The sequence below is a fragment of the Larus michahellis genome, chromosome 3 (assembly GCF_964199755.1).
Source record: "Larus michahellis chromosome 3, bLarMic1.1, whole genome shotgun sequence".
Lineage (NCBI taxonomy): Eukaryota > Metazoa > Chordata > Aves > Charadriiformes > Laridae > Larus > Larus michahellis.
In genome coordinates, this window is record NC_133898.1 from 45,937,256 (window position 1) to 45,952,674 (window position 15,419).

Below are 15,419 nucleotides of genomic sequence, written 5' to 3' on the forward strand. Positions count from 1 at the left end.
CTGAGCAAGGGGGTGAGAAAAGCAGCCAGGCAGCCAAAGCTGGCGTGCTCAGGTGATTTTTCTTCCTCCCTCCATCCATCAGCTACCTTCCACAGAGATGACATCTTACAGGCTGATGCTCTTCAGTGTCAAGTTTGATAAAGACCCCAGTTGAGGACCCTTTGCGTTCTCTGTTGGATATTCTTCTAGGCAAGAATTTCAGAAGCAGAACCTTGCGCAGAAGAAAAAAAACCAAAACAAACCAACCACCACTGTGACTGCACAAAAACCCCAACTTTGAATACACTATTGAAAGCTTAAGGCAGTTTTTAAAATTGTTTAAGTTCACAAATACCAAGCGCTGATAGAAAAAGTACATTTTAGCTTATTGTAAAAACAAGCTTTCAGATGTACTTGAGAGAAAAGCCCTAGAACAAGTCAAAAATAAAGACAGAAATCAGAACCATTTTTCCAGTAGCAAATTCAGCAAAAAAATCCAGCAGCCTTGAATACATGTGTCTGAAAGATTTTTATGGTTCAAAAAAATAAATCATTATCCTGTTGTCATTAGTCACACAAATAGAAAACCTAATTTGAATGAGATCAAAGTAAATATTTTATACACATGCACAAACTTATTACTGTTAGTGCTGAATAATAACTGCTCAAAACAAAGACCTTATAAAGATGTTTGTTTTCTACAGCAGTTACTCTCTTCTGTATTTCATCTGAATTCACTGCTCGCTCCAAAGCGCTTTAAGTATTGTCACTGCTCCTGAACCACACTCTACATGCAGTAGCAATTTGGCTGCCTCAACAACCTGATGCGATGTATAAAAGATGAAATCATTAGAGAAATTTGATGTGACCAGTTGCAGTTTAAATGCCACGGAGAAAGATGTAGATGAACCCAAGATTAAAATCTGAAAACATATTATTGCCTTTTCCTTGAGAAATTTGTCTGATTGTAGGGCAATAAATTGTCAACCATGTTTTAGCTCTTTAAAAATGAAAAAAAAAAAAAGGTGATTTATGAAGACTTTCATATTCAAAAATTAACACACAATTTTGAACTTATTCTTTATTCACTTATATTTTCTTTCGTTTCATTTTAAACTTCATCAATGGCCTTTACATGTTTGTACAATCACCTTAAATATGTTTAAATGATTAAATAGAAAGATATTTGAATAATTGTGTACTATCTTGACACAAAGTATATCAGCTTCGAAATTTCTACAAGGCACTGCCAGAAGACGACAGAGCCGATTTATTTCAAATCATTCAGTATCAGTCTTCGTAAAGCAGCATATGGTCTTATCATGGCAGGTAAAATATTTTACCTTCTATAATAACGCAGAGCAGCTAATTTATCTACATGCTGTATAATCAGATAAACAATTTCAGCTGCACTATGAAAACCTGTAGGCAAGGGAGAAATTTATCCCCCACACTTTATTGATTTTTCCGCCTATACATTCATATAATTGCTAACAATAGAGGTTATATTCTTTCTTCCATCCCCTTCTTCAATTACCTTAAAGCAAGACCTTCTTTTCAGTTGTGGAAATATTTGCAGTTTCTACAGCTGCAGGACAAAGAACTGAGACATTTTCACAGAGTTGCTCGGGGGAAAAGGAAGGGGGAAAAAAAAAGCTTTGCAAGATTCTATTGCAAGTAAAGCAGAGTGAATGACAACTTTCAAAGCTACCACAATCATTTACTAATGTGCTGCTATACCAAATAAGTCTAATTTTTTTTGACAGCACCAAATTAGATTTATTGCAGAAACTGCTGCATAAATAGCATATGGCTATGTTATACCACCTATTTCAAATCCCTGTAATGTTTCCTCCCCTCCCTGCTCAAAATGAATAATTGAGCCAAGCTATAAACCTTCTGCAGACGAGATACACAAGTTCAAAAAGCAGATGCAGGAGATGTAGATGTCTTTGTTTCTTTTCGTCTAGAAAAGTATCACGCATCCCCATCAAACAAAAGTGGGCACTGATAGGTCAGGTCTCCCTTGATACACTTCAGGATTTTATTTCCCCCTTTCCTTGATAAAATTTTGTTTTCATTTCTCATTCAAGCTGACGGTCATCAAAATGGGGCACGACCTCGTAATCCTCTCGCACATGACTACCTCTTAGTCGCACAAGAAATCCTATTGATCTTTACTTCTTACGCAAGTCAAATTATTCATGGGACTCGAGATCAGAAGGCTCGGACCTCCATTCACTCCTCACAAGCTCTCATTTATGGAGAGGGAAGTGCCTCCTCCAAGCAAAAATAAAACACGAGAAAACTGTTTTCATTCATCGGAGGGGCCCAACCCTGTGGGAAGGTGCCGACCTGCAGCTCTCCCCCCTTTTCAACAGGAGCAAAGTTTTCTTAGCGGTTTGCTGGATCGGTCCCCGGACCCACGTGCTTTTGTGTTTCTCTTAATCGCCAAATTCTGTGGTCAAGACGCTGCAACAAGACAAAAATACGACAGCACGTAACCTTATCACGCGACAGGACAAAGACATGTATTTTTGAGGTCGGAGGGCACAGGATAGACCCCGGCGGCCGACCGGCACCTCCCCTCTCCCCGAAGCCGGGGCAAGGCTGGCCACACGCCCCCCCAAAGTTTGTGCGGTCGCCGCACGGCAAAAAGACCTTTTGCAAGGTCTTCTCTCCGGCCGACGGGCACACCACTGCACACATCGTGGAAAGCTGCGGCTACCCCGCCGCTTGCCTCTCGGTGGTCAGTCCTCCCAGCTGCCCTATCCGTTACTGTCTGATTAGCTCTGCGAAGGAGCCCCTCCCCGGCCAGCTTTCCCCGCCATCTGTTCCACACGCGATGGCTGCCGCCCAGCAGCCTCGCACTGCCCTCCTACCTGGCACCCGGCTCCCGGCCTTACCCCAAAGTGCTAACACAGGTTCTCGCTGCTGGCAGAGTCAGGATTTCATTACTACTACTTTGACAAGTGCAGGGTTGTTTGTAATTTCTCTTTTATCCTGATTTTGATTGTACAACCACCTCCCACTGATTCAGTTTGCTTCAGTTTTGTTGCTCACAGATTTTACTCTCCACATTAATCTCCCTCTGGCATGTTACTGCATCTGTTCCCTTTTTTATTATTAATTTTCAAATTCCCACCATTTTTGACAAAAAGGAGGTAATCTACACTCTGCTTCTGCCCATTTCATTTTCTTTAATTTGGAAGATAAGTATGAAAGCGTGCCAAAGAAGTTAATTCTCCGTTAACAGTTTATTTTCTGGCATCCCGATGCCTTTGTATATGAAAACCAGATAGAAATAAATGTTGACTGAATCACAACAACATAGTTGCAACTGTCCCTAAATTTAATGAAAAGTAAACATATGAAGCAAAATCTAAAAAGTTTATTAGTTTATCAGAGTTCTTTCATGTTATCACTCCTCCTTGCATTTTAAAATAACAGTTTTGTACAAGATGACCAGAATATATTAAAAATTAGAAATCAATCACTGCTTACACCTCGTTTCTTCCTCTTCCTTCTCCCCCCTTTACTCCCCCCAATTTAAGTGTTATTGGTCCTTTCATCAGTCAGTCAGTCCGGGAACGTAAAACTTATCATCTCAGTCATTTAATATTAGTAACAGAATTTATTTGAATGTTACCTCCGTTCCAGCATAGATGATGGACTCTTTCTGACGTGCTAAAATTGTTGGAAAAAGCACGACAGTAAGCGTACTGCTAACTAATAGATACTACTAGTAAAAAAACCTAATAGATAATACTAAGTACTGTGCAGCTCCCTGGAAGGCTAAGTATAACCACCTTCTATAAATCAAGAAGTCAGTTTATATTTTATTATTTAATAGTATATCTTAAATAGGGAAACCAATGTATGAGGCATGCTGTGATTCTAATGAGGAACGCTGGTGACGACATACAGCTCAACACCAAAGCTTCAGTGACTAAATAATGCCACAGGAACCCAGAGGTGGAATTACAGATTTGTGCGCTTTATTTACGATACATGTAATACAAATTAGCATTAATGGAGTCACTGAAACTAGCAAGAAGGAGCGATGCACACGAGGAAGGCTATAGCACTGCTAAAACCCCCCGTACTCCCCACTTTCTTTGGTATGCTGCTTTCTAAGAGATCATATCATTTTCAAAATTAAGGGAGAAAAGAAATATCATATAAGGGGGGTGGAGTGGGGTGTAAAAATCAAGAACTACAACATCCACTGTCCTCACTGTAATATAAACTTTTATCCTTCAAGTGAGTGACACAGGGATTCAGAGTAGCTTGACAGGTCACCTGAAACTGGAAGCACGGTTCTTCCACTGTTTAGTAATTTTTCCCCACCTAGAAGCTGACATTCCATACTGCTTTCAATATTTCAAACAAACAGAGTAAAAAATTAAGTTAAACTCAATCTGCTTCAATTCTACCCAATTACTTTTCCCAGCAAATTTTAGACGAAGTTTTAGTCAAACCTATCTTGAGCCGTCTACCTGTCTCCATGTCTGAGAAAATGCATGATGGCATAGAAAAAGTTAAATTTTGAAATTCAGCGATTCCATCACTTCTTAAGATTTATTTAACTGCTTTGGCACATGCAAACAGAAACTACACCTGACTACAACTGAAACAAATAATAGCTTCAGAATTGTTTTGTAACAAAAAGAGGAAAGATTTTTAATGATTATTCCATTATGCAAGAATAGTGAAAAATTTTGTTAAATTAGATGACACACTGCAACCTTAAGCTGTTAACATCTTGCATCTTTTATGTGATCTTTTCCACTAGCATACTGACATGATTTTTAACAATTATTCTCTCAAGAACTAAGAACAATAGATCTGTATGTTTTCTACTCTCTGAAGAATGAATTCAGAGAAGCTTCATTAGCAAGACTCAACCTGGCCAAAGTAATGGGAATTTAACAACGACTCCAGAAGTAATTTCGTAAGATTCTTCTACTATGGTAGCTGTCATATAAATAACCACAAAGCTGAAACTAAGGTAAAAAAAATAAATACTTGAAACAAGCACGGTCAGTGTCATAGCATAGTGACATCTGGAAAGTTACACGACTGACAATCAAAACTACACAGCAAAAGTTCTGTATTTTCCCGGTCATTTGAAGACATACAAATTAGAATTACTAACTAGGTTCAATAGCAGGAAATGCATGTTAATAGCAAGGATTTCTAAGCAACATATTGCTCCAGGAAGAAAGGTGACAGGAAAAGGCAAATTTAAACTCTGTGGCAATGGTTTAGAATAGCTAATTGTAACCTTTTTCTTGATTTTTAACAAGTACATTTTGTTAACTTAGAAGCTGTTTAGTTGGTAATCAATCAACGGTGTCTGAAAACTAGGATGCAGCAAAAAGAAGTGGGACTCCTGGAAAAGAGTGCAGTTCTGCAGATCATTTTCTTTTTCTCTTTAAGACATAGACTGCATGCTCTTTCTCATCTAATGCAGTCATAAAATATTTATCATTTTCATACATTAAAATCCAAAGTTCTTGTATTCATTTTATTATTCTATTTATTTACAATATCTAAACATAGAATTAGTGGATTAGCGAAGAACTTTTCTCCTTAGTAATATACAAATTCATACAAAAGAATGAATTCTTTCTGTACCTCCTCTGCTACCTCTAATTTTTGCCAGAACCACCCAGACAGGTCATGCAAGGCCACAGAAAGACTATCCACAACCGTGTAACAGCAGTTCAGGCCTCCCTCATGTCCAGCGTTGTGAGAAGACTTGGAGTGAACCAGCTGGTCCTCTCCTGAAAAGAGGGAAATCAGCAAGACGAGGCCAAGGCCAGAATACCCAAGAGATGCGCTAAATCAGTGCAATTTCTGCAGCAATCTCCCACAGGCAGGACTCTAGAGCTTAAAATCTGTTTTCCTTGGCAAGTGCCACAGTGAATGATTCTATAACCCCCACAGGACTGCTATTACCACTACCCTTCAAGTGAGTATTTTTCACTGGCACAGCTGCCATTTGAGGTGAAGAGAAAAAAAAGAATGAAAGAAGGCAGACCACAAGCCACTAAAGTTCACGTGCAACAGCCATGGATGTACCAATAAATCAAAAACCTACCAAGTTCAAAATTCAAAACTGATGCCACTAGAGACGTGTAACTTTTATACCTTCACTAATAGAGAAAATCTGTTCTGGCAGGAAGTGATCTGAGAGGAAGAAGAAGAGTACAGGCTAAGGAAAAGTTTCATTTCAGTAGGGGATCTTTTCCTCTGCAACTCAGGGAAAACAGATGACTGTGCGAGAACATCTCTAGCCCTGCCCTACCAATCCAAGTACATGAAGACAACAGGTAACAGTTCAGCTGCAACTAATCTCTCGTCTCTTTTTTCCCCCCTTCTTCACCCGCTACAGCAACATCACCTAATGTATTCCTAGAAAGTAGACTGACACTCCAAAGATAAGAAGGACACAAAAACCTACAGAGAACAAAGTATTACAGAATTTGGGGGATATCAAGGAGAAAGATTTGAACCTATTTCCCATGCTTCAGTGTATATATTGTTCTGGCAATTAGATGTCAGCATAGAAAACATTTCACTACTTATAAGCATACTTATAAAGAGAGGCCATAACAAACACAAGGTATAAAAAAAATAAAGATAAGGACGTTGCAGAAAAGCAGTTGCAGCAGGTCAGACAAAGAAGCTGTGGCAGTTCAGCATCAGTCTCAAAAAGCAGATGTCTGTGAAACTGTATGAGAACAGGGCCAGCAGAGATCGTTACTTGCCCAAAATACTGTTCCCAGCCTGCAGCGATTTGCATCTCAGAAACTTCCCAAGTCAGAGATCACAGACTGAAAAGCTACCCAAATCATCTGTATTTTTGGTATCCAGCTTTTAGTATCTCGCTATGTAAAAGTAGGCAATAGTCCTAATTTTTAAAAGTTGAGTATTTTCACAAAAAAAAAAGAATAAAATTGGCTAGTCAGATTTCCTCCAAGATATCCAGAGCTTTATTGCATATAATCAGCCTTTTGCTAAAAGGAGCGTGGTAAGCCATTTGGTTAACTATCACAACAAATCATTATTAATAAAGTTCTGCTAAATCCAAACTTTAGATATCTTAACAACTCACCCAAAACTTTTTTCAAGTTCATTAACCTCTAGCATATTTTTTCTCTAAATACAGGCTGTTAGAGTGGTACTTTCTTCCATCTGTTAAACAACCGTGCTTTGAATTACACAGAAATGTAGTTGAATAAAAAAGTGATTCATTGAATTTAATAGTTAGGCGAGGCTCTATTTTATTTCCAGTTACTCAATGGCAGAATTCTCACAAAGCCCAAAGAGTAAAAGACTTGGATAAACATGCAGACTTCTGTTAAGTGATAAAAACCTAGGATTTTTTTTCCCCCCATGTAAAATTTAAGCTAAGTTAACTTTCTTTCCTTAAGGACTGAGTAAAAGCTGCCAGATTTGTTTCTGGATGTTCACTCTTGGGGGGAACGGGGGGAAAGAACCAAACAAACCCCCCCCACACAACCAAAACCCTGCAAACAGTCAGACAATAGCATTTTCTGTGGCAAAAGGAGAAATTCCTGCAGTTACCAAAAGTCAAGCTGCAATGAAAAATTGGCATGTTAACCTGCCGGTGTTTTCTAGAAATGTGTAATGAATAGTACAGTAAATGGCTTTGGGAGCTACATCCAAGGATGGAGTGAGCTCAGGAAAAGTCTCTTGTCACACAGTGTTTGTGTTATACCACATCTCCACTGAGCAAGTGACTTAAACACCCTCCTCACATACTTGAACTTACCTGCTACTCATAGACAGTAATGCTACGTTTTGATTGTTTAATCTTCAATGAAGCTTAACATGATTATGTACATTTATATGTTCCTGGTCACGCTACTGCAGAAACTTCAGGTTATTAATCTGAGAACTCCTATGCTGAAAGGTGCTGCTGTACACTGCAGTCTCAAACAATAGCTAAAATGTCTTTGTCCTACCAAACACAGAAACAACAGAAAGAATGCAGGTTCCCCTGCTCTTCTTCCAGCCCAGAAGCATGCTACCCCATCAACGGAGCCAAACATTGTCTTTTCTTCACACTAGTAATTCCCTCTTGTAAATTATAGTTCATAACTCGTTGTAGTTCATAACTCACTTATTTAAACCTCCACTTTCAACATGACTGAGGGCTGCCCATGCAATCAATGACTGCAAATATCTACAACAACTGTGGGGAAGCCTGTGGCAAAAAATTAGCAGAATGAAATTGGTACTACAGCATGTAATAGGATAAGGGGTACCTGGTGAGGTGCAGTTGGTGCTCAGATTTACTCAGCAGTTCTGTCAGTTTTAGGCACTCCTCTCTGGCTCCTGTCACATCCTGCTGGGCTTGTTCCAGACGCTGTTTGTTTCCATTCAGCTCTACTCCCAGTTTTTCTATTTTCTTAGAAAATTGTAGAACCAAAGAAAATATATTTAAGAAATGCACAGAGATGCATTTTAAGACAATAAATCTTAGTGTGATCAAAGCTCCTGAAAAACAATGCACGCTTTTGTTTTAGAGCAAAAGTAGTTTGTTGCTAAAAAATGGAAAACACGCAAATTCGAGTACTTGAAATTACATTCTTACGAAAAACCAAAATGCATATCATATTTAAATACATTAATACACACTCAATGTTATTGTCTTCATGTGGCTTTGGAGATCCACGCATTCAATCATTTTCCGATTTTCTCATTTGAAGGCTTCCATATTTGTGTCCCAAAGTCACTGTGTTAGAGAGCCAGAAGGCAGCAGAAGAGCGGCCATCTTCAGAAGCTGCTGGGCACAGGATAGCTCTTGTCGTCATTTATTTTACTTATGTATTACACGAGCAATGACACACAGGAATTTAGCTTTGCCATATTCACATAATATTATGCAAGAGAATAAAGGTCATTTAGTGATTTTACTATTACTGAAAAGAAGTTATTTATGTCTTATAACTGAATATGAAACATATGAGCTGCTGTTAATCCTGTCATTTTCTTAATATGATTAGTCCTTATATGTCAACTAAACCCAGTAAATAAATCTAACTTAGTTGATGAGTCGATTATCATTATTTTACAAATAACGATAATCAAATTTACATGACCAGCATCTTTGATTCCAGTGAAGCATACTGGACTTAGTACCTCTAACTGAATCATACTATCAACAATTTAAACATTTTTCACAAATATTCTCAGAAGGATTACATTTTGTCCATATACATATACAACATACAAGTCCCTGTAAGAATCCATCTGTAACGTAGTATTACACTTCGTCCTAAGGATGCTTTTAAGGAGGCCAGTGGAGTACAGAATAAACTGACAATGTAATCTTATCATGTAGTAACTGTTCTGCACTAATTCCCTACATAAATATTTATTTGTTGTTGGGGCTGGAGGGAACTTGCACGTTTTTCAGTCAACTAAACTGTGAAAGGTCATTTGTAGTACAGAATAAAATTGTTCATACAAGGAGTCCGTGCTGAATAGCTATTATACTTTAAATTCATACCATAACTTATTTTGTGATAGCTTCCTTATGTAGGCAAGCCTCAATATCTTCTTCAGTTAATGAAATTATTCATTCAAACATCCTACAAGAACAAATGAGTGTAATTCAGTCCCAATATTTGCACTTGAAGCACCTTTCTAATGTTGTCTCTTTTCCTCCCATGAAAATGTTAACCTAAACCACTTACAGTAAGTTATGATGTCGCAGACAACACAATCTCTCCATCCAGAAGAATGTTTCATGATGTTCTTTTTTTTTTACATTTATTTTAAATTTTGCTAATTACTTAACTGTACACTTTTTTACCCCAAGAGCACTCAATAAAGTTTCATGAAGGAAATTGTGATTAAAATTTGAATGTCACCTGCTCACATAGACCTGACCACCTATCAAATTAAATCAGTAATTCCAAGTTCAGATACAAAGATAGTGAAACTATCTACAAAATTGTTAGTATTCTTCCCCTCTAAAGAATGTGACAACTTATTACACTGCCAGAATATTTAAGAACCAGGTGTGCAAAGGTATTCAGTTACATATCCTTTGCGTTTTCACTTATTTCCAGAGACTTTTGCATATTTTAAATAGAACAACAGGAAGTCTCAGTGGGTTCTCTACACTATTCTTCTTAACGGCAGCAGTTCATTAATGTTATTTCTCCATTCATAGTAAACAGGGACATGAGTTCTTCACTGTCTTTACAAGTTAAAGATAGGGAAGTTCTGCAACATTCTTAAAATTTGCTTTAAGAATACACCCATTCAGCATACCTTTAAAAAAACCAAACCACAAATTAGTCAAAAAGCATCAACTAAGTATTTGAAAAAGCACAACCACAGCTGACAACATAAATACACTCTAGATGACTCCTTCAGGGAAAAGTTTCAAGGAACAGATGGGCTTTACACCATTGCCTCGAGTTAAACAGGCTCAGTCAGGTTTTGACACAGATCCACAGAAGGAAGCAAATTCCAAGTGCAAGAACCTCTGGTGAAAATGTTCTGCTTCCATCAGCCAGATGTTGAACCTGCAGGGTTGAACCCAAGAATACATCCATAGATTTCAATTGTCATCAAAGTGCAGAGAGAAATTCTCAGACAATGACTCCATGACAGGATCTTTAAAGATTCACAGGAGTCTTATGATTTCTGTAAAAAAAAGTCAAGAAAGCAAGCATAGGTTTTGAAGAACAATTTTACTTCTGCTACTTTCATCAGTAATTCCAAAATTCAGAATCAGCTCCTTTACACACACACTTGTGTGTAGGTGTATATAGATAAACAGAAATATATCTTAAAATACCTATATTTAGAGGTACTCCCAGCATGAGCTACATGAAGAGTAGGAACTCTACTCAAGAATTCCAGCAATGACCACGTCAGAAACAGCAGACAACCTCATGAGAAAGGGATGGCAGAAAAATGCCATCCAAGAGAACATGCTAACAGCAACTCAGAAACCAGAAGCATCTAATCCAGGTATATTTATGGATATCAACTAAATTCTTCTTTTTGAAACACCATAAAACGTTCCCTGAAAATATTTTGGTAGGATCCATCCATCATGCTGAAAACAGAGAGCCCGTACTCTGAATGCTACATGTTACTTTGGTTTAAAAACTCAGACAATAGTTTGAAACCTATGAAGCCTCAGAACTTGAGACTTCTTCACACAATAAAACCCAACCTCTTCTCTCTCCTGCAAACAATAATAGTCTCATAAATGTATACACTCTACCCTGAAATATGTCAAGTCCAGGCCATCACTAGGTCATCACAATATAATCAGAATTTAAAATACAGAGAAATTACAGAACCAATGAGTCTTCCTCACTGTTCCTGCAGGGAACTTTATCAGGCAGCATCTTTCCAAAACTACTCACTCAAACTAATTTTGGTGTTACTTTTAGCTCCCGTTTCTTCTACTGGGAAGCTGCAAGCAGTTCTGTAGCTGCTATCTGGGCCTCAACGTAATTGCAGGGACAGAAACAGAAACAAACCACCAACTAAAGTATTTTGCTGACAACTGCTTTTCATGCAGCGTTAATTTGATCCCTCAGTGCCTATCACTTGTGATACAGCTTTTTACAACATGATCAGAGAGTATTTCTTCAAGGTACTTAACTTTTCAATGTATGTGAGAGACAAGAGATGGAGCACAGAACTGCAAAAAGACAGATGACAATCTTGCATTTAAGAAAATCTGAAACAGATTTTCAGTATAACAAGGAACAGAATTATCATAATGTATACGCACAACAAGACTACATTAAGGTTGGAACAGGCAACTTCTGGTGCTTAACTCCACAACTTTAATATTCTTATTACTTCTGCACATAATTTAAAAAGTACTATTTAATCTGTCTTGCACTGCAGTTGCCTAAACTCCCAGGAATATCAACAGGCACTTTGCCATTGAAAGATGGCAGGCTAAACCTCAGTAAGAGAATCGTCATTATTAGTAAGTTGAAATACATTAATGCTATTCGGCACACATATCCAACTCAGTTACAAGAAAGAAGTTTTACTAAACAAAAATTAAAGCATTGGTGAAATAACACTGCAGTAAAATTTTATTTTATATCAATTATTCTTTTTTCAGTATTACCACCAACCACCTTTTATATTTTAAGTTGTCCACTTTGAAGCATATAGGACCCTTCTATGTATTTTTTTTCTTGAAACACTTAAAATAAGTGTTTCACTTCTCATTCATTTATGATGAGTTTACAAATTATGTTCTGATTTTTGGAACGCATTTTTAGGTGAACACACTGGAGATTCTTATTCAGTGACATAAATGCAACTTATTGGAAAACATAAAAGATTATTTCTCAAGCACTGGATCAATCTTCAAATATCCTCTTCATAGATTATCTGAAATTATCTTCATCTAACAATACTTATGTACATTGTAAAAAAGTGCTGTTTAATTAACTAGGCATCTCTTTATCTCTACAAAATCTGATCAAATGAAATAATAATTTCACTCAAAACAAGCCAAATTAAAGATTAAAATAATTGTTTAATTCTTTTCATACTGTTGCTGATTCTATTGTATGCAGAAAAATGCAACTTTAAATTCCAAACTAGCAGATGTTTTTCACAGAATTTTAAATAGCAGCAAACTGACAGAAAAGACAAATGCTTTTTTTTTCAAACAAATGAGAATGATTAAGCAGTGATAAAAGAACTTGTACTCTGAAGTAGATGCAAAAGCAACTTCAGAAGACTTTGAACCAAATCAAAAATATACTAAAACCAAATGAATTCATAAGTGATTTATGACATTCACTGTTGTACCAGTATGCTCACACATCAGGTAAGAAAATACACAATATAACCTGAAAAATAAATTCTGCACTGACTATACCATTGCACAAATTCTGCAATAAAATAATTCAGGAGGGGAAAATATTCTTGCGAATTTCCAATACTTTCTTTCTGTTTCGTACCTCATTGTCTACCATTATTAAAAGACTAAAGGGGCATAAAATAGAACCAAAACGAGAAGAACGAATATGAAGTAATAAAAAGTAACATGTAATTACTATGGTAGATGGTATTTGCAGTTACACCCCCAATCAACTTCTATAAAAACACATACACTTCAAATTAATACACAGTAAAATTTTACAGGCCCTGATGCTCACATGTTAAGTTTCATTTACTAAAGTAGCCCTTGAAAGCAATGAAAATCAGTGACAGCGCACAGGACCGAGACTATAATTAAGGTCTTTCTAACGGGTGCCACCAGTATGGGCATTCACATACCTTTAAATATTATGTACATCAGTGACAGGAAATTTTTGCACCGTTTGACACTGATCTCAATCCATGCTGCCTTCTTTACTAATTGATTAGGGACAGAACAATCATACCCTACTATAACACTAATTTTTTAAAATTACTTTTTATTTCTTAATTGAAAAAGCCCAACAGAACAAGCCAATTTTTGTAGCGAGATTTCGAGGTATTTCACTTGGAAAGATGACTATTGGTTCACATGCAGCAGGGGTCACTTGCAGCCATTTCTATCCTAATCCTGATATCAATCAAGCAACTCGAGGTTCCGAGTGGTCTCTAAACCTCAGACCTCCCAGGCACGGCCATCTGACATAGCATATTGCACCTGAAGAACTATCCAACTTTGTAAAGAGAGCTAGGGCCATCACGAGGTTGACCCGCACCACGTCCCAACAATGTTATTCTCCCTTTTGCACTCTATATGAATTACTGCTGCTTCCCAGTTGAATTTGAATGAGGATACAAAGCAGTTCTGAAAACTAAATTTGGTTTTAAAGGGGAAATCTCCTTTCCAGAAGTAGATTTATTATAAAGCTATGAGAATGTACAAATAATAGTAAAAAATAAAATGTACACAAAGCTTAAAGGAGTCCACAAAGACCACCTCTTTTGAAGAGGTCAGTTCACAAAAATCATAAGACAGCTGCAAATTCTACAAATCATTTAGCCCAAAACAGAAATATGAAAACCTTTCATGACATGAAAGGCAACTAACCTAGGCAGAAACGCAAGAAGAGAAGTTACCCCACTAAATACCCACAGTTCCTTTGAAGGGTTTTACCCTATGGCCGGCTCACAAATCAATTGACCTCTACAGACCAGAAGGACAAGCAAAGACATAACCTAGATACGCAACACAGACTGTCATTTGTTGGACCGCGATTATTATAGTCTGATCCGGTAGGACTCCTGAATTTCTCAAAGAGAGGTAGTTTAGAGACCACTTTGTCACTTGAACTGCAAAGAAATGTAACGGGACCTGGCAGTACTGTGGCACCCCATGTGCACCACTAAAAGGCAGAGCCTCAAGATGAGAGCCATTACCTAAGCAAAGGGCAGCAGCCACAAGCCCTCTGCTTCCAAGAAAGGGGATGCTGCAGTTTGCTAGGAAGAGCAGGGGCGCTGGAAGAACTTCCTGGAACAGCATGGAGGGGGGCTGCTCTTAAATACACACATCTTTAAGTCCCCTTGAAGCAAATTTTCTACCTGTAATTGTTACCTGGGGCAAGGAAAAATTCATGTTACTAAGTATATATTCATGAATACATACACACGATTTTTTAATTAAGCAGTAATCTTAAGTGCCTGTCCTTGTACAAACTCTCAAAGAGCAATACGGCCCCTGGATACCGTGGATAAATAACCTGTGAAACAGACAAGAGTGAATGGCTGAAATGTGTTATACAAGGATTTTACCTCATTATTTCCCTGAAAATATTTGCTTTCAATTTGCCAAAATATTTGAACTGCAATACTATTCCAGGAACAAAACTTCCAAACACATAGAGATTACTACACGTTTTAACAGCCAGCATTGCTGTACTACAGATTAGCTCAGCAGCCACCAGCAGAGATAAGAAAGTTATTTTGTTCCACAGTGGAACATGGGGGTTTTTTTATTATATTTTTAATGGATTTCACTGACGGTAGGGGCGGGGTGGGGGGGGCACAGGGACAGGAGGAGAACGGGGTGGTACAAAATAGATGGTTTGCTTGCTGATAAAGGAATTTGAGAAAAGGAGGGATACATACAGAAAAAAGGTAGGGGAAGATTACTCCTACTTCATTATTGAAAAACAGGAGAGAACTAAACTTACACTTTTTATCCTTTTCAACACATATTTCAGATTACTGATACGGGATTGGCTCTTTTCTCCTGGACAGCATTAAGGAATAGCTGGAAAGAAAACCTACGCCTGTAACAACCGACAAGTGATAGTCAGGGACTTTTACACTCTTTTTCTTCTGATTGTTGGCACAATGACTATTGATAAAACAACCATTTTTCTAGTCCAAGGAGGAAGAAAAAAACCACAGAAAACAAGCATTTCTTTACATATATAATGCATATACGCACTATACCAAGA

The 15,419-nt window shown here is 37.6% G+C and overlaps 1 protein-coding gene across 4 annotated transcripts in view; it reads right to left on the reverse strand.

The window, feature by feature from the left end:
- The window catches only part of SDCCAG8 (SHH signaling and ciliogenesis regulator SDCCAG8), a 114,418-nt gene that overhangs the window by 61,502 nt on the left and 37,497 nt on the right, over positions 1 to 15,419 (reverse strand). For all 4 annotated transcript variants that reach the window (XM_074579974.1, XM_074579976.1, XM_074579973.1 and 1 more), the window contains one exon: positions 8,280 to 8,422. In XM_074579974.1, the coding sequence (XP_074436075.1) occupies positions 8,280 to 8,422 (143 nt within the window). The remainder of the gene's footprint in view (positions 1 to 8,279; positions 8,423 to 15,419) is intronic.